The 25,389-nt window shown below is 43.1% G+C and overlaps 1 protein-coding gene across 1 annotated transcript; it reads right to left on the bottom strand.

Moving 5' to 3' along the window:
• Positions 1-2,465: 2,465 nt before the first annotated feature.
• On the bottom strand, positions 2,466-25,384 carry AREL1 (apoptosis resistant E3 ubiquitin protein ligase 1). The gene is made up of 20 exons (XM_062495121.1): positions 25,316-25,384; positions 20,165-20,426; positions 18,955-19,014; positions 18,073-18,299; positions 16,216-16,453; positions 15,081-15,250; positions 14,822-15,002; positions 13,867-14,114; positions 12,098-12,175; positions 11,447-11,588; positions 10,920-11,041; positions 9,139-9,214; positions 8,604-8,713; positions 7,917-8,096; positions 7,637-7,762; positions 7,312-7,441; positions 7,172-7,230; positions 6,896-6,985; positions 5,783-5,958; positions 2,466-5,604 (listed from the first exon to the last, which is right to left on the bottom strand). Exons 2-20 carry the CDS (start codon positions 20,253-20,255, stop codon positions 5,502-5,504), a joined length of 2,607 nt encoding a protein of 868 aa, XP_062351105.1. The 5' UTR covers positions 20,256-20,426; positions 25,316-25,384; the 3' UTR covers positions 2,466-5,501.
• Between the last annotated feature and the right edge of the window lie 5 nt (positions 25,385-25,389).

Genomic DNA, 25,389 nt, shown 5'->3' on the forward strand with positions numbered 1-25,389 from the left:
GATGAGATTTCTAAAATTACTCAAAAAATTGCATGGGTTTACAGGCCTTCACTATTATGTTAGCACAAATCCCTAAAATATGGGGTGGGTATAGGCCAACATACTCACATCTTAGCAGAGAATTGCCTCAAGAGGATGAGAAGAATTTGTGTTTGGCCATGCAGTCACTCCCCCCAAAACCACTTAAAGTCACTCAGGCCTTCATGTGCCTCAGAGAAAACTCTGGAGCAATCTCAGGCCAATTCCAGTTTCTCCATCCCTCACACATTGCAAGAGCTCCGCTTCCTTTGTCTGTATTGCAGCTTTATACCAAGGTGGAAAGGCTTGGCTCTCAACCTCACTCCCCACTTCCAACCCTGTGTGCAACTGCCCATACCTCAACACACTTTGTAGCACGCCATTCCTGCAGAAGGGTAGCTGGAAATGACTCATCAGGAATTTTGGGTGAACTTCAGCTACAGCTGTTTTGTTTTACTGCAAAGAAGTTACAGCAAATTATGTCTTAAAAATGAACACATTCATGCAGCAACACCTCCCCTCCTACAATCAAGTTTCATGCACTGGAAAGCAGAGATTAGCATCTCTCACGCATTCAATGAAAAAAACCAAAGAGTTTAAGAGGAATATTCTAAATCTTAGATTCTGCACTGTACAGCTTATGCCAAGACAGGCTGAGATTCTGGTCAGCTTAGCTGTTTCCCCTAAGTGTTTCCCTTTTAGAGGTCCTGTAATCACACATTCAAACTCTTTCTGTGCTCGTGTGCCAGGTCAAGATGGTAGCAGAACAGTCCAAACCATACAAAATGTAGTAATTCACTGTGGGAACAAGGAATTACAGCTTGGTTCAACTGACCAACTCAGCCATAACACTACGAAAGAACAGATCTTATCCAAATCAAGTATCATTTCTCCATTTTCTCATTTAGGTATCTGAAGAAATTCATTCTCTGTAGTTCCACAAATGAGGCAAAGCAAGTTGAACAGAGGAACTGAATGCACAAAAATCCATTTTCCCAAGCAGGACATCATGATGCCCCTCAGGTCGAGTGGCTGTGTACAGAATCAAGAACCCAAAGATATCAACTCTTTGCTATTGCTGAATATACAAGCTGGGGCATGTAGGATTCCAGCATGAAGTGCATGGGTATGATTTCTCTCAGAGCCCCAACTCCATGCCAAGTGCCAGAATAAATGGAAGCTGTATAATCAGCAACAGGGCACTGTCACCGTTCCAAGAAATCACAAGAAACTGGAGATCAGGATGGACAATGTGAGCAGCCAGATGATATCATGCATCCTGCCTGTAAAGAGCAGCTGAAACATTAGAACTTACTTCACACTAAAGTAATCCAGCATGCTGAGCTCTCTGCTTCACACCCAAACAGATAGTTTCTGAAAACTCCAGGCTCAACTTGGCCCCCCTTCTTATGAATTGTATTGATCATGGCATGTAAAGGCATGTCCACATGGCTTGCTGTGTATCATTTTCTTCATGCCAGGTTTGCTGGCAAAGTCACCCACCTTTTAGTACCCTGGCCCCAACTCCAGCAGCTCTAGACTCACAACCTCTGCAATTTTCATGGAACACTGGAACTTCAGTTTCTGTATTTGTAATGTCACCCCTGCTTTATGGAATCTCCCTCATCTGAGTCCAGCATGAGACAATTCTGTTGCCACAGGAGCTTTTAAGTAGTACTGTGACCCAACACAGTGTTAGAGGCAATCCCTAATAATCACATGCACCACTCCCTCTCTCCTTTAGCCAGTCCTTATGGCCTGAAAAACAGAATCTACTGGTTCTAGTGGCACAACACTAGATGCTGTTTTAACATGTGAGAATATCCTTCTAATTATGTGGTGGAACACACACAGCCAGCCAATGCTCTGCTGGCTGAGGACACGCTAAATCTTGTACAGCCCAAGGAAGAGTGTTTCATCATTTTACAGGCAGAAATGCCAATAGACACAGAATCATCTTAAGTTTTAAAGTTATTATTTTAATCCTTAAGGTGTAAAGGACTTAAAAGCCCCCTCTTCTCCTGGTTTCATCTCACCTTGACAGTACTGTGAAGCACAAGCTCTACAAGTACCTGAAACTCAGTCAGGTAACACACAGTGAGACAGAAAAGTGATTTAAATTATTAATTTATATGAAAGAGTCCTTGAAGTTCTTTCTAGCATTACTAGCTGCTTCACAGCATTTTCCAGCCTACCTGCATTGAGATGTCGCAGTAGCCTGCAAGCTCCAACCCAGAGTTCTGCTTCTTCCCAAATGCTCACAGGTCCTGGCTTCAGTCAGTCATCCTGAAAAGCTGCAGGTGGAGAACCATACCCTCCCCCCTGCACCAGACTTCTGCTAGACATCTGAAGACCTGGAGAGGTCCTTTGCCCACAAACAGCACCAGTTTGATTCCCTCTGTAAAGCCTGAAAAGAATGCTGAGCTGAGAAAGCAGCATTTTTAAAATATTTTATTTATTATACAAACTATTTACAAAATCAGCTACTACAACCACAGGCTTCCAAATTTTGGCTGTACTCTGCCAGAAATTCACCAGAGGGAAGTAGGATTTGACCTGTATCATCCACAGCTCCTGGTTTCTATAAACATGCAACATGGCCTGCAGGTGCAGGCTGAAGCCAGGCCCCCTGCACCTCAAAGCAGCTTCAGGAAACATGGAAACCACTCTAAAATGGTATTGGGATCCTAAGGATTTCTACAGAAGAGTCTCTATTAAGTGGCAATAAATAAGGAGTAAAAAAAGGAAAGTAATGAGCCTCTGCTGGAATTAACATACAGTAAATAGGTGACCAAAGCACATCCCCATGGTCAGCACTAAGGTCAGCATTAAAAGTGACTGTACTGAGAAAGGGTGTAAAGCAAGAGATAAGTTTAGAAAAGTCATGGTGGAACTCAGGAATGTGGGGGCAGTCTAGGGGCCTGTGCAAACAGAGGGAATGGGTTTAGTTGACTAGGAGTACCCACCCCAGTTCTGACTGCACTTGTGTTAAGAAGGAAGTCCTTGGCATCTTCACAGCTGCTGGGAAGTGTTGGGTGCTGGCTGCAATGAAATGAGAAGCATTTAGGAGCTCTTTCCAGTAGAAGTCCACTCAGTGGTCAGCTACTGCATCCTCAGAATAAAAAAAAGGCCAGCTCAAGAGAAGAAGGGAGAAGATTCCTGAGGGAGATGTCATTGTCAGAGCTGGCCCATAGCTACAGGACTGAAAACATCCTCACATGGGTGAGGCTACAATATGGAAAAAAAAACAAGCTATGCCTCCCAACAAACTGGAGTTAAGCTGAGCACCACCACCTCCCTTCAGTCCCTGGAGAAAGCACTGACATATTGGCATGGTGAACACAGGAGCTGTAACTCTACTGACCATGGAAGCCACTTGCAGTATAAATAAAACAGTACCATTCTCTCCACCCTAAGAAGGTCAGAACCTTGCAGAATGCAGCCTGCACTAAAAAAGGGAAAACAGCCACTACTAATGTGATCTGTCAGAGCACAACAGTGGCAACTATCAAGCTGGCAGCCTCGCAGCACTTCGGTGCCAGTGAGGGAAAGAATTCACAAGGCAAAGAAATCCCCCTGAGTAGTCTCAATGTTCAGCTGACTGCTTTTTGGCACCAAAATGGCTTATATTTTTCTGTACAGCAGTAATACACTCAGCCCAAGAATGACTAAGATGCTGCCTTAAAAACATTTTATAGATGTAGAATATTTCCCACAAATTCCCAGTCAATTCAACTAAGCTATATTTGAAAAGCACACACTGTTAACTTAAAATATCCATACTGTGCTCAAGTCTGACCGGATCAGCCTGAGGACAGCAGAAGGGAACAGAAGAGGATGACGTGTCATTTTATCCAATACAGTGTTCTAAAATAAGCTCAGGGATGCCAGTCTGAGAATCCATTCTGGAAGAAACCCAGCAATTCCATAATCCAGTGAAATCTTACATTGCAGGTAGCAGCAAAGCATTTCTCCCACTTTGACTCCTGCATGCCTTTGATTTACTTGTAGACTGTAGAAAGCAAAGATCTTAAATTTTGCTTCACTGAAGAATTCACCAAGATTCCCAGATTCCCCTTCCCTTTACTTACCTGGGAAGGGCTGAATGGATTTTTAACTACAACAGACTCTAGCTTCTCATTCTGGTCTATCCACTCCTTTCCCCACAAGCCAGACAATGGTGGGTGCAAGCTGTTGAGTGACCACTTAAGTGAAATTCTAGTTAGCACTTTGTGCTGGAAAGTTAACAGCACTGAATGGAACATGCGGAAAAGAAAGATAAAGAAAAGATGGAAGATGGTAAGAAAGTTGGAAGGGCAGAAATCTAGCTGCTGTCCAGGCACCAGCAACTCCCTGGACACTCTGCCTGAAAAGCAGTAGAGAAAGGGAAGCCTCAGGCTGCTGCATGATAGAGGTAGAAGCCAAGATCCTGTGGGATACTGGGGTGGAGGTGGTGCCCAGTACCATCATCCCAACAACAAATGCAAGCACAGTGCACACTGTAGCTGCTTATTGATCTCACTGTTACCACACAACATATGTACCCTGAAGGTGAATGTGGGATAGGCATGGGTGCTCAGCATTGAGGGATCATACTCATGCCCATACTCTCTCTCCTGAGAAACGGAAAAGAAGGCAAGGGCATGGAATAGCTTCCTGTGCAACATCAACTATCAGAAACATTCAATGGAGGAGAAACTCCTCTTCCAGTTCATTTGCAGAGGCTAATTATCAGCCGCTGCTGGAGAAGGGCGCTTCTGCTGCTGGACCCTGGCGGAGGTAGTACAGGATCACTGTCAGGGCCAGCACTTGTGCTCCAATTTGATTGTTTTCCTCTTTGGGTTACTCCCTCCAGTGGATACTACCCTTTTTTCTCTGTGGCACAGACAACAACAGCATCCAGAGCAAGATGGAGAAGGAGAACCAGAAACCCTTCTGGGTCAGGTGCTGAAAGGATGGACAACTCTATTCTCCACATGAGTCATAGTGAGATATCAGGGAGCATCACTGGGGGAGTTGAGCCAAGGTAAAGGAAGTTACTAAGAATTCCTAAGAGCCAAGGCTTCCAGCAGAGCTCCATGCTGGTCTTCCCTCTTCCTCCTAGAGAGCTACAGTAAAGGCAGCTCAGCAGATCTCCTTCACCTCAATGTAACTTCTGCTTATGAACTTCATTTTCTCACAGAAGGATGGGTATACAGAGTGCATGGAAATCAAGTGCAATATCTTCTTGACAAATGCACCAGTCCTTTTGTTTTTTCACATTGAATCAAAGGGAGAATGAGGAAAAGGGAAAAGATGAACTCTTGATGACATATTTGGGACACAGAAAGGCCACATGACATCTTCTGGATGACCAATTCCTTTACATGGAGTCTTTGTTCTGCCTCCACTGCCAAGTGAAGAGAAAGAGAACAAGCAGAGGATTGAACCTGGGTCTTGCCACAAAGAGCTGACAGGCTAAATGGTCTCCTGGGAAGGGGAAATCACAGCATGCCAAATCCCTCACAACCCTCGCTGATAGCTAGCTGCAGCATCTTGTGTACTTCTTCATAGGAGTCATAAGTAGGGAGGCACAGCTGGTTAAAACTGTAAAACAAAAGAAAAATTCCATTCAAACTAGATCTGAGAGGGAACCATCCCCATTAGCTGTCTTTAGAGGGACTGACACAAGCATCACACACATTACACTGTTTGCCCACCACAACTAGCTGGTGTCATTCCCAGAAGCACAATGGAGAAAGTCCTACCACCCCAGGATACTTGCCAAGTGTGGGCTGTCGGCAAAGTACTGTGAGTTGGAGCTGCAATGATCTGGAAAGATGGACAGAGTGCAGCAAACCCTCCTGGGGGTAGCTGGGAGGAACCAGTAGTGAACTGCAAAAGCCTGGCCAGCTCTTCCTGTGTGAAACTGGAGACCACAGTCCAAAACCACCTCATGACCTGTCACAAACCAGGAAAGGTAAAGACAGGTCAGCCAAGGAAAACAAGCAAACATATTAGCAACTTGCAAGAATATCAGTCAATTGGCCTCACAACCAGTTAGAATTGATTTGTTTTACCAGGGTACACATAGAAGAAAGTATTACATAGTTCCTAATCAGTTAAGAGATGTCCCATGCTACAATCTCCTACCAGTCCTTTCCCTTAAAGCAGAAAGGCTTCTCTCCCACAGAGATTTAATTTTTAGAATTACCTGCATAGGCAATGAGGTAAGTTTACAATGCAGAAAACACACTTCCTTTTTGCACTATATTATTTTTTTGGTTTTTCACATCATCTGGTACTTCTGCAGACAAGTGGAACCATCCCAGTGTTTACAGACTGAAAATACAAGTTTCTACCTCTTTTTGTCTGGCATGTTTTGGCAGCTTCCATTATTTTTCTAAACAAAGCTGCTGCTGTTCCCATACCCCTCCCACTGAGAAATGCAGAAAAGGATGAGAACCACTGGGGGTATGAATTTAGGCTACTACATCAGTAGCACCACAGCACTGAACTCCAAACACTACATGTGGGCTGCAAGCATGTTTTTCAAGCATCTCTAAAAGATAAATATATCATCATCAACATCTTCAGTAGAAGTAATTCCCATCAACTCCTTCTGACTCCCTGCTGAATTGCTCTCAATAAGAGCTGTGATGGATATTTTTAAAGAGACCACTGCTGACAATTTGTACTTGCTGGTATCTGATTAAGCATCACCACTAGACAGCCAGGCTGAAGGGATCTCTCTAGGGAAAAACGTTATATCATGTGTACAGTCCTACCTGACCCCTTAATTTTTCAGTTTCTTCTTCTGAAACCCTAAATTCCACCAATTCTGCTGTATTTGCAACAACTGGTTTCAACAAGCAGGAAGGAAAACCCTTTCATTTACCTTCTCACGGAAGTGCCAAGATCCTCCTACCACTACAGCATGTGCCTTGAAGTCACAGACACTGATATCTCCAGTACCACACATAAGCAGCTGAAAGGCAAGAGACTGCAGTCAGAAAGGAGCCCAGGAAACAAGGAAACAGCTACTGTGAAAATTGCAGATGTTTAAAGTCGCTAGAGAAGACACATTTTGGCTATTTCCCAGATCCAGAAAGCACTCCATTTGTCAGATAGGAGGGGAAGTAAAAGTAGAGCTGCTTAGGGAGGCAGCAATTACCTCAAGCTCATTCTCATCAAAAATAGCCAGGAGGTTCTCGGGAACTAATTCATTAAGACCTGGAAGAGAAGAGAAGAGCAGCATGTGCTATGCTGTGGGACATAAAGGCAAAGAAGAGCAGGGAGCAGGCAGTATGTTACCTTTTAGGAAGTGATCCACCTCCTCTCTAACCTGATTCGCCAACCTGTACTGTGCAAGCAGATTTAGGTACAAGATTTTGTTTTCATTGGTCACTGGCACTTGAGCCCCTCCTGCCACCAGTTCTACCACCTGAAAACAGAACACTTCACCTGAGTGTGACCAGTAACATTCCCCAAACCTGAACTCCCAACCACAAAAAAATCCAAGTAAGGAGTTACTTGCAAGAGTAAGCTCAATTTTCTGGGCCATAGCAGAGTTCTCGGTCCCCACTGCTGCAGGCAGTAGGGGTTAAACTACCCCACTTTCAGGAATTGCTTCCCTCACCTTCTCCAGCTGTCCTGTTTTGCTATACTTCTCTTCAGCAAAGACCAGATCCATCTCACTCACATCATTGTTCAGTATGAAGCACACTTTGGATTTATAAAATTCTGGGTCATCCGTTTCAAAATACTGTGGGAAAGAATAAGAAAGCAGGGACATAGAAGGAGGAACAAAAAAAAAAAACCCTTTATATTGTTAGCCAGAATTCTGGGTCTGCTACTACACCAACATTCAACTTCTCCCTGAACCAACACAGGCTTCAGACAGGGCTGGGAAGCTTTACCTTGTAATGCATACGAAGTCCTATGATCTGAGCCAGGAAGGATCGAGTGAAGCGAGCTCGAACCAGTTGTTTGTAAGCACCTCCCAGAGATGATTCATAAAGACACTTCCCTACTAGGCGGCCTGCAAATTCATATACTTTGAGTCGTAAATATGTGGGACGCCCCGGGTTTGGATGCACCTGCAAAGAAGAAGCAAAATGAAATATGCAAGTACCAGACTGATTAGCACAAATAGAAAATATGGGACCATTTCAAGTCACTACATCTCTCAATCTGGCCAAGGAGCTTCAGTGTGATGTCCTCAAAGATGAGCAATAGAAATAAAATGCCTAAGCCTGTGTAGGAAGAACATGAAATATTTCACAGGCAAGAAGCTGTATGAGAGCAGGAATGGATTCTGAAATATTCAGACCCAAGAAAATCTCTAAATATTTTGATGTTTTGTACCTCCCTTTGCCCAAAAATCCAGCCTTCCCTGCTGACTTGCCATCCTCTACTGCTCATCCAGCCAGTTCTTTCACACCTCAATGGGTTAAGATCATTAAGCAAAGCTTTGAGAAAGGCACTGGAAGTGACTATGAAGGCAAACTAAAGAATGAGTAAGGTAGCACACCACTTAACAGCAGCATTGTTTAACCATCAATGGCCACATTTCTGAGCATTCAGCATAGGAACTGCAGACTCACCAAGGCCTGGTTGTTATCACTAAAGCGGGTAAACAGTTGATTGGTGGTATCAAATAATGCCTTACAAATGAGTTCAAACCACTCTCTTCGTGGACCTCCCCAGTCCAGAGCTACAAAATAAAACAAGCTTGGTCATCCAAACTGAGTCATCAGCTCAAGAGTTTCGTGCATGTTGCGCAGTATTACCCAGCACAAGAGTTCATCACAATGAACAGATCTGTAGCAGCATGGCAATAAACAGGGACTGCAAGACTATGGGTTCTTCTCCCAAACCTTGTCCTAGTTGTTTTTTTTTTGGTCTGGGTTTTTTTTTAGGGGTAGAGGGGCAGGATTTACATAAGGCTTCAGGTCCCTATGTAAAGTAGCTACAGAATAGCACCACCAGCAGGGTAATTCACTAACATCTGTAGAAAATCAAAGGGCTGGAAAGCCACAAAAGAATGGATATACTACAAGAAACCAGAATTTCAGACTAAAACTACTCTGCCATCATTCTTTCTGCTTCCTCTGCCTATATATTCACAGAATAACTCACCTTCTTCATCCTGAAAAATCACTTCAAAGTTTTTGCTCCAGTCAGAAACAGAAAAATTTCGTGTTGCTTTAAAAGACTGAAAAATAGAAGAAGAAAATAGCAGCAACCATTACTGCTTGGCAACCCATACTCAATATGTAGTCCTGTACATGTGAATGGGTAAATGCAAAAACACCAGTAGCCTAGCACTTGAAAGTATAAAAGCAGAAATTAGGAACACCTAAGGTCTAACTCTTAGTTGTCCAAAGCCACAGAAGCCAATTCCTCATTTTCTGTTATGAGACACATTACTTACATAAAATACAGCTCATCTTAAAATCAGTGTGAGGTCTTAGCACAGAAGTATCACTCTCAAGGCTGCAGTAAAGTATTGTTTGAAGTATTAAAATGCCTGTGGGAAGGAGCAATTTCTGTAAAGCACTTTCAGCCCACGAATTAGATTTAAAAAAGGAATGCTTCAAAGAGCAGTACAAAATAGCTTGAAAAGAATTACTGAGTTCATACTTACAGCAAGTCACGATGCAAAAAAGTAATAAAATACCCCAAGTGTCAAAAATTTCCTATGCCCTGGACTCCAATTAAAGAAACTTTAAAAAAAACTACATGGCAGTCTTGAGTCATACAGGTAGTTTTGGCTTAGTTTTCCCTCCAACAGGTTAGAGCATCATGCTACCTACACCTCTGGACTAAATATCTTCATTGTGCCTATCAACCTTGGTCACTAGAGCTTATATTTATCATTATTATTATTACTATGGCACTGGATTTATTTTGTCTTACTAGACTGTAACAATGCTCAAGACAGTGCAGGAATTTCCAAAGTAAAAGGAAAAAGCAGTCATGGAAATACTGTTTAGAAATGAAGTAATTTTGTCCAAGCTATTAACTGAAACATAATTTCATAAACACTGCAAGCTGGTACCTGCAGAAAAAATTCTGAAACACAGATTTACTGAGTATAAATCAAGGGACATCCCAGTCACTTTGTGTTTTCCTCAGAAATATTCTTTCCATCTTTGCAACATTACTGTTGCGAGACACAGGTCGAAACAAGAAGTCGAGATAACTGCCTCCCCAGCATACAAAGTATTTAGTACATCACTTAAGAAATGTATTATAAGAATGACTAAGTTCTGTTTTGGAAACACACAGTTCAGGTCAGAAGTGGCAAAGATTTTACTAAGGGACTCTACAGAATATTTTATTATCACTCTGAACCAATACTAGTAGGCTGCTGATGCAAGAGTTTCATTGCATGCAGCTCAGGAACATCTGACTTGAGAGCTTATCTTGCTGAATTCTCAAGAGTTCTATGTTCTGCTCCCAAATCTACTCCAGGTAGACAGTCTACCTCCCCAGGCCTCAAATTCCAATGTAAAGCAGGGACAGAGTAGCATCAGCAGATGTCTTGCTTTTACAGGCTGTGAATCCCTTTACAGAATCACAGAATCATTCAAGATGAAAAAAGACCTCTAAGATCATCAATTCTAACCTTTGACTGATCCCCACCTCATCAACTAGACTATGGCACTAAGTGCTACATCCAGGCATTTCTTGAACACTTCCAAGAATGGTGACTCCATAACCTCCCTGAGCAGTCCTTTCCAATGTTCAACAACTCCTTCTCAACCTGCCTGCTGGCATCTGCCTTGAAACAGAGGGACTAACCATTTTTAGCATAGCTGCCCTAGTACATTCCAGTTTGGACTTCTTTAGGCACCAAGCAGAATACAAAGGATGGAGAAAGCACTGGGCTGCAGTAAAAGGACTCGTACACTCACCGACTCCAGCAGACAGTGGCGGCTGACCTTCAGCGTGACCTTCGAATGAGGTCTTTTCATATGCACCTGACGTAGCTCTCGCTGAAAGAAGTTCACTTTGTCTTGGAAGGTTTCAGAGCCTCCTGAGAAGAGTGACAATTTGGGTGAGGCCTGAGCTGTCAACACCTCAAACATGTACAGATCACTCCTTAGATTAACTGCACAGATCAGCTTTACAGCCCAAAAGTGCATTTACCACAGCAAGGTTTGGAGACAGAACTCTCAAGGTAGTTTTGCAATTAATCTTGCTGGTATTCATACTCACAGGTGCACTTTCAAAGAACCTGACAGAGAAGCCAAGCTGAAAAGGAACAGCTGCTGTGATAAAGTACATTCACTGGAAGCACCAATAGGAACAGAGCATGACAGTCCAAGAACCAGAGTTCTCATCTGAAGTCATTCAGTGCTGGCAATCTTTATTCCCCAGGAAACTAGCAGACTCAAGTGCTAACTTTCTGACTACTGTACCCACCTCACTGTCCCTTTACCTATGTTTTTATGCAGAGAACGAATGAAAGTGGCTGCCAAGATGTTCCTCTCCTTGCAGCTGAGCTCCACAGGGGGTTGGATCCCATCATCCACCACCAGTGTCAGTAATTTGTGCACAGGATCAGGACCAAGGTATGAAAACTAGCAGCAAAGAGATGTAAGAAAGGGTAAACGCATCATGCAGAAGGCACAGTATGTTCAGTAGACAGAGCAACACCACCTGTGCTCTTAAGACTTTCTCTGCTCCCCCATGTGTATACAGTTAACAGGAAAACTATTTCAAAAATCCAGACTCCATTTAGGAGGCTGCTTTAAACTTCACACACAAGTCAAAGGGCTTCAGTGGGCACAATCACAGCATTTTAGGAAGGTTATAACAAAAATAACCAAGCACAATGCAAAGGAATCAAGATTTTTGCCTAGAATTGGGACAACAGACAGGAAAGAGTGATAAGACTGGCTCCTAGTCACAAATATTAGCAAAACTTAGGCACTGAGAGGGAATTCCAGAGTTGAAATTTATGCCAAACCATGTTGTTCTGTGGGTGGAAGCCCTTCTCTCCAAAAGGAAAAAAACAGACTGTGATTCACAAGGGATGACAAACTAACAACATGGAGGTGCAGCGACAGGTACAAGGAAACATGCTCACCTTTGTGCCAGGACACACTCTAAAGGTGAAAAGGCGCCATGGAATGATCTTCAGGTAAAATTCTTTCACAGAGAATTGCTGAGTAACCACAAGGGAAAGAAAATGTTACATATCACACATCTCTTAAGGGTTGTCCCTGAAACACATGAGGAAGAGGACAGATCCATAGGGCTAGACCTCCCTGCAACCCTAGGAACAGGTTCCTGCAGCATTTGGCAGAATACCTGAAAACCTTTAAAACTCCACAGAACTGTAAGCAACTTGTCAGTAAGACTTCACTGCGTATATTTGACGCATGTGGGATGCCAGCATGATAGAGATTTTATAGCAGTAAGCTATTGTGTTCAGTAGAACGTCACCAGTCTAATTGGAAAGTAATCTTAAGTACACTTAAGAAGCTGAATTCAGGACAAGATTGTAATGCACTGACAAAAAGGTTTTGGTAAAAGTCACGCCAACGGACTACTCCTATTACTCCCTAATTTCCACGGCCATTTCAAACATCTTTTAAAAAGCACTTGCGACTCCTAAATCCATGAGATTTGCAGAAATTTATTCTCAGTGTATTTCTGCCAGAACAAATGACTAACTGTGCAACTCCTGTCTTCTGGAGAGCAAGTTAAGATGAAATTTTAGCATCTTTAGACAAAAGAAAAATATTTCCTGCATAAGCCTTTCATAGCTGCAATGATTGCAAAATCTGACAATCAGCGTTTGTCCACAAGCAAGCCAAATACCAACAACAACTCTTTAAAACAGCAGCACAGTAACAGTTTTCTACTGTTTCTATTTCTATACCTAGAGACATCCAGGAATTAAATTATGCAAGCCTAAGAATCACATTAACAACATTGGCACCTAAAGGAAATTTCCTACAGTACTCACTTCTGGTGGGTGATCTGCTTTACCAAGTAATGCAATAGAAAAGAGTACAGAAGTCCAAAACAATCCACCAAGGATGAAAGGATGCTGAGCTCACAAAGACACAGCATTTAAAGTCAGTTCTTAGAGCCATGTGCAGCACAGATTTGGAAATCTCTAGGAGCTCCCTCCATCCTATAACTGATTCATAGCCCTCTTTCTCCCTTTGTCAGGAAAGCAATTCCTGGATTAGTCTTTCACTTTGCTATTTATCACTACATTTTTCAGAATGCTTCTGAAGAGAGAGATGAACAAAATTAAATTAAATTCATTACTAGATTTAGAGGAATTTTCCTTCTAGTTTCTGAACACTTTTAGGCAATAATAATGGAAAATAGTTACTGTTAACATAATGTTCTTGTAAGAGAACCCTCAGTTTCTCCTGTTGCTTCTACTTATAAATTTACCATTTGTTCTCTGACCATTTCCCCCCTTTTTCTTTTCAGCAAAATGTTCCAGAAACAGGACAAAGACACAAAATCTGAGGTGAGATTCTCTTAAGTTGAAATTTACAGGTATCAGAAACTGAGATTAGGAATTGCAGCTCTGACCTGAAAAAAGCAAAGGAAAGGCAAACAGAATATCTACTGAATGATCAGCAAGAAAATTTCCAGTAGGATTTGGATCAAACCTAGAAAGATCCTAAAATCCAAAAATACAATCCTAAAACTTCCAAGGCTCATTTTAACATTATTCTCACTCGCAAGCTTATGTTTGCCATAAGCAAACTTTTTTTTAACCAAATCTGGGGCACCTGAATCTGAAGCTAAGATATAGAGGACAAGGAAGCTCTTCAGTTACAGCATTACTTTAAACATGCACTCAAGTGTGGTAACTTTGATATCTACCTTAGGTGACACATAGCAGTACACTTTTTTAGGCTTCTTCACTTTCTCGGGGGTCTGGCTGTCAGAAGGAGAATCTTCATCTTCATCCTCAATTGCATTAGAAGGACGGCGCTGGGAGGAGCTCAGGTGCACTGGTGGAAGTTGCCACTGAGTGTTGGTATAACTAGGAGCATCATAAAGGTAAGCTTCAAAATAAATACTGACACCTGAGGTGGACACATTGCGTTCTACAATGTTCTTTTCATTCTCTGAGGGAAATAGACATGAAAGAGTTGTGTAAATCCTAATGGAGACAAGAATGAAAAAGAATGCACAGGGCACAACCAAATCAGTGACTTTGATTTTAAAGAAAATGTTATACATCCAAAGGAAAACCTGGTCAAGTGAAACTTTGAAAAAGAGAACCCAGGGGTGGGATGAAAAGATTTCAAGATGGCCGTTTGTCTGTTAGTGACTGGCTGAAGAAAAAAGGCATAGAGAATCTCTCTCTCAGAGCACCAGCCTGAAGGCATAGCCATTTGACAGCCACACTGAAGTCTGGCTCACTCCTGAAGAAATCAGGAATCATAGCATTGTTAAAAAAAAAAAGACAAACAAAAAATTCCCACAAAAACACATAAGTTCCATGTGGTAGTCTTCCTCCATATAACTTAACATACAATATATGACTGGCTCAGATGCCAACTACTAGTAAACAATAAAAAATTGCCTAATTTCAGAGGTAAACCTCCTGAAATAGGGGAAAAACACTTGTTTTTATCTGCTGATGGATCAGAGATCTCCCCTGCTAGAAGAAAATTCATTTACCTTAGCATTTTTAAATGAATATGTTTTCCTTTAGCAAGTAAGCATGACAAGCCTGCAGGGAAGCCACAAATAGCTCTGCTACATGAGTGTGCAAAGCACATTGTAAGAGCACACCTGGAGAATGAATACTGATTAGGTCTTGACTCACCACTTAGAACAATGATGTCAAAATCACCATTGCTTATGGGCTGGTTCTGGTAGGAGATGCAGGCATGGAAACACCCCCTAGAGTGCAAGGTGAGTCGAAAGAACACCTCGCAAGTCTGCCGATTGGACACCACAGATTTCTCAAACACCACATCAGAGCTCGCGTCTTCTTGAGGACCCAACTGAACAGAAAATAAATTAATAAAAGGAGCTCTCCAGCTTGCCTGAAGTCAAGCACCAAGGGGTGAGGTTGCACTCACCTCGTGGATGGAGAGGCTGTAATTGTGCTCATCTATCAGGGATACAGAATTGCTGGTGGGATTGTCATACTCATCTCTGGGAGCTATCTGCAGAGTGTGCTGCTGTCCACAGGTCAGCACCAGAGTAGAGAAATGACAGACAATTTTGGTTTTGGAGGGAATCACCATTCCTGAAGCAGACAACAATAATTCAGAGTCAAACAAATTGCAAGGTGAAGCTACAAAAAGCAAAAGAAAAGCAACTAGGAGCACAATATCCTTGAAAATGGATCAAATATAAACACATTCTATGCCCCTACATTAAAAAAAGCAAAATATCTGAGCACAGAAGTATATGGTATAGTGCACAGCATGTGCCTTGGACCAGAGACTTAATACCAATACAGCAAATTAAGTTACTTTTCCATCATTCTAACTTTCTGCTCAGGAACTTGCTCCTACTGTACATACAAAATACAAGCTAGCTGACACCTAGGAAAGCCTGCAAATACAACATACCAAGCAAACTTTATTGGGGTTCAGCCTGATCTTCTTCTTTCTGAAGGGATATTTTATCAAGCTTTGTATCAATTCATAAAGAAATGAATAGAGGTCCTTTCAATGACATGTACATGAAACATAAAAGATACCAACTGGGGTCAAAAAACAACAGTAGAAGAAAACAAATTTTAGATGAATAAAAAGGAAGTGTTTTTACAGAAGTGTGTATTCAAAGGTATCAGCTGCTCCAGAAGCTGACAAGAATAGTATATTCAGAAAAAGAAGAGGCAAACTATGACAGCATCTCCAATTCAGATACAAACAACTCAATACTTTCACAAAAGGCACTTTCTGACTACTAGTGGGATTATGAAGAAATTAGTACAAAATAGAGAACGTGACAGAAGTGGATAGGGATTTTAAGTAGCACTGATGTGTTATTCTGTAAAGCAGTGTCTGTTTTGTTACATACTTGTAGTCACAAGTATGTTTTACTCATGGGTCTGTTGCTGAGATCTACACATGGCAGGAGGAAAATGGTGAAGGGTAACCCCTTCCCTGTCACCTACCTATTTTAGCTGGAAACACATTTACCTAAAGGCCTCCAATACCTCCAAATCTACTTAGAATCATTACAGGGCCACTTAGATCTTACCTGGCTGGAAAACTTTGTAGTAGGGGCTGTAAGCCACATTCAAACCACCGAGTTTTACAGTGATTTCGTATCTCCCAGCCCTGCGCACAGTGAAAGCCACTTTCACCACATTGGAATTGGGCTCTTGAAGAGCTTCCTGGGTTACAGGAATATCAATTGCTAACTCCACATGGCAGATGTGAACTCGCAGCCCCACAGGCCGGTGAGCAGGGAAGGGTTGCCCATTTTTATAGAACAACTGCATGGGAAACAGAAAAGTCCAGGTCAGCAAAAACACACAGCACACAGAGGAAGAGGAAATAAGTTGCCTTAGGGAAGGGCAAGTACCTCAGCTCAGATAAAGAAAAATAATTAACAGGCAGCTCTGTCACACAGACTCTGTTTTCCAAAATGAACAGGGACAAGTGGGTATTGAACAGCTCCATTCTCTTTTGTGCTGGGCTTCAAATGCATGCCCTGAAAAGAACATGCCTCTAGGCATTTCCCGTCTGCACTTGTAGTGCAATATTAGAGCAGAAATCATGAGAACCCACTAGCAAAAGGAAAAAAGTAAAGCCATACCCTTTCAGAGAAACAAGCAGATCTTGTTTATTTGTACAGATAAGCTCTGAAAAAACTCTTACCAATTTGTTACAGAAAACAGCGTGATAAAGATGTTGACCTAAGGAGCTGACCCAGTCTTTACTGCTAAGAAGCATCATAATGAAAACACCACATTAGATAAAATCACAGGCAGTTCAATCACGAAAATAATCTCCTGGACAATTTCAGATGGTAAAACATACCTCGACCACTAGTTCCTTAGAATGAAAGAATTACACCTTGTAACTATATGCATGGCTCTTCAAGAGCCAGCAGCTTGTTGGTGAGAGCCTGCCTACCATCTGCAATCAGCCTGCAGTCAGAAAAAAGTTACTATTATTCCCTGTTTCTAAGTAAGGGAGGGTGTGGGGCCTAAAGTAGCTTGCATCTTGACTGACATTAGGAGAAACTAGTGTATGCAAAGCTACTCTTGATGAATAAAGGGCTAAGCAAATGGCACACAAGCATGAAGTGGAAAGGTACATTGCTGGAGCTCATGAATTTCAGCAAGCTGAAGGAAATAAATATAAATAGTAGGAACAGAACAAGTCCCTTTCCCCCCAGCTTTTTTCACTGCCTGCCCTGGAGTTAGAACTCTTCAATCACCATCAAGCAGAAGGGTTTTCTTCCCATTCCCAAGAGGGATTGGTATGGCAACCTAGCTGAACCTTCCTTCTTATTTTGACACCCTCTTGGATAGGAAGGTGGTACATAAGCCCAGCAAAATCTGCTCAAACTTTCTCCACATAGCTCCAAACTCTGTATTCACTCTTCTTACTTCTCCTAGACTAGGCCTTTTGGGATTAAAGGGAAACAAGTGTCCTTGGCAGGCTTTTCCAGGTCTGACAAAATAACGATCCATTTTGCAGTTAATGGGGAGTGGCGATGAAGCTTTACAGCTCTTGGGTTGGTAAAATGCCCCTTCCCACACCCTCAACTTCAGCTGCACAATCAAAAGATAGCACCACATTTGTTGAAGGCGAGGCTCAGCCTACTCACTTCCCAGTAAAGGAAGCAGCAGTCAGGACAAGCCTGGTCTCCTCCGGCTCTTCAGAGGATTCTGAAGAGAGGGAGATTAGGAAGTGCAAACCTTAAATATACACTTACAGAGTTTTGCAACATAGTAACAGAGCAGAAGGCATAAACAGATAGCTTGGCTATTCCTCAGTTACATCTGGCGTAGCCCCAACAGAATAAACATTTGAAGAGCCCACCCCTAACTCAGACCTCTGTTCCTGCCCACAAAGCAGCATGGAAATAAAAGTATTGCCTTACGTGCACTCGGAAGGCCATGCTATGGCCCACCTCATAGGGGTCCTTCCAATCCCAGGAGATTTTGCAGGACCGGGGATCCAGGTAGTTGCCTCGCACGTAGTCATAAATCGTTCGCTCCCCTCGGCGTTCCCGGTCCTCATGCTGAAGGAAGCTGACTATACGTGCGGCAAGCTCAAAGAGGAACTTAATGGTGAAGAAGAAAGCTACAACAGATACTGTGATCCCACCTGCAGCAGGGAGAGAACAAAGGGTGGCTGCAGAAGCCAAAGGCTGGGTCAGGCTCTAGAATCCCCTCTGTATCAGCCAAAGATGCCTTTCTGTCAATGATATTCTACTCAAATGCAAATTAGGTATTTAAGGCAGATGCTATTGTGTGAACATTTATAGTTTGTGTTATGATACAAGTAAGGTTAGAAAATATCAAGTTTCTTAAAACTCTGCAAATGACTGCAAAGGAAATAGTTAAAGGTAGTAGAGAGTCTCAGGAAAGGCTTGCAGGACATCCCAACAGAGACACAGAATTCCCTTCAAGCTGTGAGTCAGAACTACAGAGATTCCTTTAAGGGAAACAGGTAACCAGACAACTTCTGCACATCACATTATGGCTGGATTAAGAAGCATCACAGAGGCAACAACCCTCCGCTAGTTCTCGAAAGAAAAAGTAAGGGGATGGCTTAGGAATTAGGCCAGTGAAAGGACTTTAGAATCAAGAAGAACGGTCGAGAAGCAAGTCTGCCAGGTGGAGGGCACAGTGTGGAATGACAGAAACTTCATGTTTGTTAGGTAAACTCTGAACTAAAACTAAATCAAAGGCTTTCAAGAAACCCTTCTAAAGCCTATGGAGAGGTCATCAAATACAGTGGCAGCCTTTCCTTAACTTACCAATAATGTAAAACATCAGGTCCCTTCGGTGAGACACACAGCCGAGGATCACAGCTGCATCTAGAACACAAAATAGGCCAAGTCCAGTCCAGTGACTTCCTCACACACACTGGCCTAAATTTAATCTATGGTTCCAAAGAAAAAATGCCTACTGATCACTTTTCTTCCTGTCCAAGGATATCCCTAAAGCATTATTCCATAAGATTGAAATATATGGACAGCACAACATGCTACAATTAGCAGTTCTCCCTCCATCACAGATTCCTATTCAGATTCAGGGACCTATCAGGACAACATATCATCCTCTGAAAACAGTGAGAGCAGGCTGTGGGTACTGCAGGAAGGAGACATATTTTGAAGGTTCACCAAATTAAACAACAGTGGCCAGAGCCACTCATCCAAACAGTCATACCTACTTGAAAGCCTTGAAGTTAACTACTGCTCTGATACAAAAGCACATTTCAGAACTACCACCAAAATGGACAGAAGCCGACCCTTAGCCAGCAACCTTGGAAGAAAAAGCTATGTAAAATAGTTGCAGACAAAATCATCCCCATTTGTTCAGAACAAACAAAATCCTTCTAGGGCAGAGGTAAATCTATTTTTGCCCTGCAAGTCTATCACAGAATGCACGAACGCAACTGAAAAAGAGCCCATTTGTATTTTCCTTCTCACTTCTCCGAAGTGGAGCCTCTCTGCTGAAACTCTCACTGATCAACACAAAATCTAAAACCTTCTGTTTGTATACCATTAAGTTTACAGCAATTTTAAGAGACACCGATCTAGACTCAAGTTTTCACTGAGGGGACTGCTAAACAAACATGTAGTAAAAATACCACACCCAGACCAACATGCTGTTTGGTTGATAAGGCATAGCTGACAGATGGAACAAGAGCAGCAGCAAGGAATGCGTGTGACAATTAGACAAAGGATCTGCCATACAGTGATGCATACAATATAGCTCACTATGTCACCATTCAGTTAGTGAGAAGCTACATTGTGCAATCAAGCTGCGGCTTTTTTTTTAAACAAACACAAAAGAGGAGTTATTCATCAGTCATCTCAACAGCAGCAATAATGGACATCAGCATGCAGAAAGCTTAAACGAGGTATTTCCCCCCAACAATAGTCATGACTTTCTAGCCCAGCAAATTGCCTTTGCTGGCCTTGGCACATAGTCCAACCCTCCAACCAAAGAGCAACCACATACCTTTACACAAGTGCCCATGTTCTAAAAGCCAAAAAGAGGGTACCCATTCTTCAGCATCCTTCCACTTTGTGCCCAGATTCAGGGCAAACATCAGCAAGAAGAGGCCATAGCAAAGATTATCACAGAAAGAGTAATTCTTGGAACTTGCATCACAGAATCACTGCTACAAAATAAGGACTGAAGCACAGCAGTGTCTTCCTCTTTGTGGAAAAAGGGTTGTCCTGCTGTGCTATTTCCTTTAGCCTGCAGTTTGCTAGCTCTCCTGGAAAAGTAAAAAAAAAAAAAAAAAAAAAAAGAGAGAGAAATGTTAGATGTGTACATTGTGGATAAATCTAACTAGCAGAAACATGGGAGAGGTGCAAAATGCAAGAGTATCACTAGACATCAAATCCATGAGAGGTGCTATAAAAGTAACACTGTTGATGAGGTGCAAAGCTTCACCATATCCTCAACCTCTATCTGTCACAACCTCATTTCACTATACGACTCCCTGAAACTAGCACGTTCAAGATGGAACAAAACACTTCCTTGCTCCATAGGTTTTGTGAAGCAGCTAAGAATCTGCATGATGTTCATAAAGGAGTATTAAAAATGGAAGCAAGAACTGATAGCCTAGGAGGAATATAAAGAGATTGCCTCAACAGCCAAAGATCATGTAAGAAAAGCTAAAGCCCTGGCAGAACTAAACCTTGCCAGGGATATCAAGGGCACCATGAAAACTTTCTATAGGTACACTGGTGATAAATAAAGACTAGGGAGAACCTGTACCTTCTCCAGAAGGAAACAGGAGACCTAGTTACCCAGGACAGTGAGAAGGCTGAGGTATCCAACAGTTTCTTCTCCTCAGTCTTCACCAGCGACTGCTCCAGCCACACCAAGTCACAGAAGATAAATGCAGGGAGTGAGAGAACGAAGAACTGCCCACTGTACCAGAAGATCAGAGAGATTTTTTGCAAGGGCATGTAATGATAGGACAAAGAGAAAGACTTCAAACCAAAAGAGGCTAGGTTTCGATTAGATATAAGGAAGAAATTCTTCAATATGAGTAGTGAGGAACCAGATCAGGTTGTCAAGAGAAGCTGTGGCTGCTCCATCCTTGGAAGTGTTCATGACGAAGTTGCATGGGGCTTTGAACAGCCTGGTCTAGTAGAAGGCATCCCTGCCCATGTCAGGGGAGTTGGAATTAAATGATCTTTAAGGTCCCTTCCAAGTCAACCCATTCTACAATCAGGTAGCCCTTCAAATCTTCATAGCCAACAGAATACTATATACTATTCTCAACCACTTTTGCCCAGATTTAAAGGGTTATTTGTAGTCAAGCCTCAAAATAAAAGAAAAAAAAAAGGTTTTCAGAATTCTTGAACCACAAAGCAAACTAGCTGTTGGGCTTGGTATTGCTGTTTTAGGTATTCAGGGAATTGACATCCTCATAAGGGATTTCAGCTTCAGCAGCACAATCCACTAAATTACAGTTTGCTGTCAGGCTTGAGATTAAAAAAATTAAAATTTAACAGCAAGGATTGACGCAGCCCACAAAAACCAGGACACATGCCAGAAGAAACACCACAGAGCCTACACAATCAGTATCTGCTCATTCAGAGCACAGATTACATAAAGGAGTGAGAATGAAAAGAACAGAGCCAGGCTCACCAAGGCAGCTGTCTGTGAAGATAGTCACCTCTTCTGGGGATGTGATGTGCTCCTCCCACCTGCCATGCCACCACCTCAGCTGTTACTTCTTCCTTAGCCCCCCTCCTCTGCCTTCCTCTTCAGATGGCTCTTATTTCCCTCCACGCCAATAATCATACAGACGTGGCTGCATTTACACACTTGTACTAACCTTTCTAACACCCATGAAAATCAACCAGTAAACCTGTGCAGAGATTTTTCATTGCACTGCAGAAATAGCCAGACTTTCAATGTCTTTTCCTCACCCACATCTCATGGAAAGTCCCACCCACTCATCTATTTTTCCTCCTTCCTCTACTTTTCCTCACTGCAACACTGTTGCAGTCCCAGGGTACCCCCTCCTAGTTCAAGCATCAGCTTTCTAAACCCATACATTTCTGCGTGCTAAGGACCACAGAGCTAGCAATTTCCTTGGTATTTTAGTTATTTCACAGTAGGTATCCAAGATGTGCTACAAATGACTGGTTGAAACCCTGTTCCAGCTTGGCCTGGCTGTGGAAGGCAGGTGACTGCTCCCCACACAGCTGGGGAATTTCACAGAAACTTACCAATATTAGGAATCTACTAAACCTCCCTCCAGCATCTTCAAGAACTGCTCTCTTCATGTCACAAAAAATCCCCACAAAGCAGTCTCTGTGGGTTCATCTACTCAAGCTATTTTTGCTTCACTCCACAATTCCTCCCCCTCTGTGAGGCACACCACAGGACACATGGCCTCTCTCTCAAGCACAGAAAGAGAGAGATCCATCATTTAAACTTCAGGGTTTTTAAGTCATTTGGAACCTGAATCCCTTGATCTGGTTTGCAGAATTTTTCAACTTGCTCAACACAGGGAATCAGTTACCTTGGTTGTATTAATTAATCAGCACAGCAACTTATCATTTTATTATCCCTACATGATGTGGTAAATAAGACACCAACCAGAGATTAAGTGGCTGTAATCGACTTCCTTCTAGCTTACTCACCGCCAGCAGTTTTAAGGGTGCTCTTGCAGCTTGAACACATTGAGGTGAAGAACCTAGTTGCAAGTAGATGGTACCCAAGATACACTGCCAGTCACTTAACAGAGTGCAGATGTGAATTAAAACATTAAAAGTATCTGCACTAAGAATTGCTGGGTAACAATCTGGGAAATAAATTCTGAAAAGTGGCAATATAAGGTGCCATCATAGCTAGGCTGGGAAAAAAAAATGCTGAATTATCCAACAGGTCTTAGTAATTTTGATCCAAGGACAGAGTAAGCAATAGTCTCCTGCCACCTGCAGGGAAAATGCGGATTTGAAAGCTTCACCTTTGTCTGACTTGAGGAGAGGTAGAAGCATAGTCAGGGTAGACAGCATGGAATCATAAAACAAACTGCATTAGTACCATTGCTTCCTCAAGACAGCAAGGAAAGGAAGTTCAGTAATAGGAATACATTTAGTTTGTGTTACTGCCACTATTGAAGCCAGAGGAATACAGTGCAGAACTCCAGAAGGAAGCACAAGTGTAACATGTACAAAAGCAACTTTAACATAGTAATGTCATAGTCATGCAGCTACAGGGACAAAACCAGGCATGCTCTAGGGGCATGCTCTACAGAACAGATGTATTGAACTCCTAGGAAATCTGCTGGGCCTCTTGATTTTATTTGGTGCACTGATAAATTCCCATTCTTCTCTTAACAACAAACCTTTAATTTTGTTTTAAAGTATTTTTGCAGATTAATTCTACCTCATCCAATCTCTGTGCAGAATCTCTCTCAATCCATGTACCCAAATATGCACCACCAATGGCACGCCTGTCTCATGCCATGCACAGAGGACTATTCTTTAGCAAAAGAGAGCATCTTCTTACACTAAATAATGCAGGCACAAACCAACAAACAGAAATGCCCACGAGGAACTAACTTTAAAATACATTCAAAGAAAACTGAAAAGTCAGTACAAAAGGCACTATACAGGATCCAGTATCAGCTGTCAGGGACAAAAGCTGCATCAGTGGTCAGTGTGTGCACAAAACAGTCATTCTCTTATTAGGGATGGAATTTGTCATATGCATTTACATACAAGCTACATAAAACAATGGCAACAGGAAAACAAACAAAAAAATACTTCTGTCAGCTGCTTAAGTCTAAGGACTTTCATTGCAAATGAACCACTACCAGGGCTGTTAGCTCCTCCTGCCCTCCTAAAACACAGCAAGCCAGCCAGATTGCAACTTTCAGGCCAGTCTCATCTTGACACCAAATCTGCTTCCTGAGCCAGGACAAAATTCAGCCACGTGCCATGCTGCACATCAGTGGGGAAAGCAGATCACCCCCTTCTTCCATAATTAGTTCTCCTCACATACCATCAGGTTGAACAGCATTATATGACCTCTACCAACTGCATTTCCTCAACCAACAGTTAAGCTAGGTATGATTGCTCAGGTGGAAAGCTCAGATGTGGTTTTCCTAATAAACACAGCTTTTCTTCCAGTCTAATTTTCTTCCTCATTGTCAGAGCACCAGTCACAGTTCTACAGAGGTCACCGGCAAAAATCCCCTGAGTGGCTCCTCATTGGCTGCGTTTTCTGACCAGCACACCAGATAAAACCGGTTGTATTTGGAAGATACTAACAGCTACAAGATCTCACTAATCCCAGAAGCTTTCGTAAGGAACGCCTTTCTTTCTCCCTTCCCTGCACAGGGTGCGAGAAACCAGGTGCCTCGGACCAGTCCAAGAATTTAGAGAACGTTCCCGTTCATGTGCAGAAAAGACATTTTGGATGGACTACACCATTACGACTGCATGAAGTACAGCTAAAATTATGCTCATTCGCTAAGATTTCTGATCACAAATATAGGTAAGACCAAAAGATAATGACAACCTACTGCTTTTCATTAAGAAGTTCATGAGCTAGAGCGTGGCAAAACCAGCACTACGTTAACTCTTAAAAAAAAAAACAAAAACCAAAAACAGTCCAGCAAGCTCAAGTGAGTGGGCTGAAGACCTCCGTAACGTCCCGGCTCCGCTAAACAGAGAAGAGGGGGAAGGAGGGCGATTGGTGTGTTGCGGTTCCCCTTCCAGCCCGCAGCAGCGGTGGGTTCGGCGGGGCCACCAATCCCCACGGCCTTTCCACAGGCAACAGCTCGCCCCCACCCGCCCGACGCGGCCCCCATACCCCACAGCGCCGCGCAGATGGCGGGGCTAAGCCAAAGCCAAGAGCCCGAGGCCGCCGCCGGACAGGCAGAACAGGCCCTTCCCGCTCGCCCGGCCCCGCCGCGACCCTCCCGGAGCCATGCCCGCCGCCGACAGCGCGGGGACCCAGCCGCGGTTCTACCAGGCCCACTGCGGGTGCTCCGGGCCGGCGGCGGGGCCGTCACCCCGCGGGACGCCCCTCACGGCGGGGCGGCCGGGCTGCAGCTCCCTCGCCCCGGGAGCCCGTATCCCCGCGCCGGGAGCCGAGGCGGCGCGGAGGGAAACGCGCTAGCGCTGTTACCGTGGTCTCCGCCGACGGCCGCAACCTCACTCCCGCGGCCCCGCGCGGCCGCTGCCCGGCGCTGGCAGCCGGAG

The sequence above is a fragment of the Cinclus cinclus genome, chromosome 6 (genome assembly GCF_963662255.1).
Source record: "Cinclus cinclus chromosome 6, bCinCin1.1, whole genome shotgun sequence".
NCBI classification, from domain to species: domain Eukaryota; kingdom Metazoa; phylum Chordata; class Aves; order Passeriformes; family Cinclidae; genus Cinclus; species Cinclus cinclus.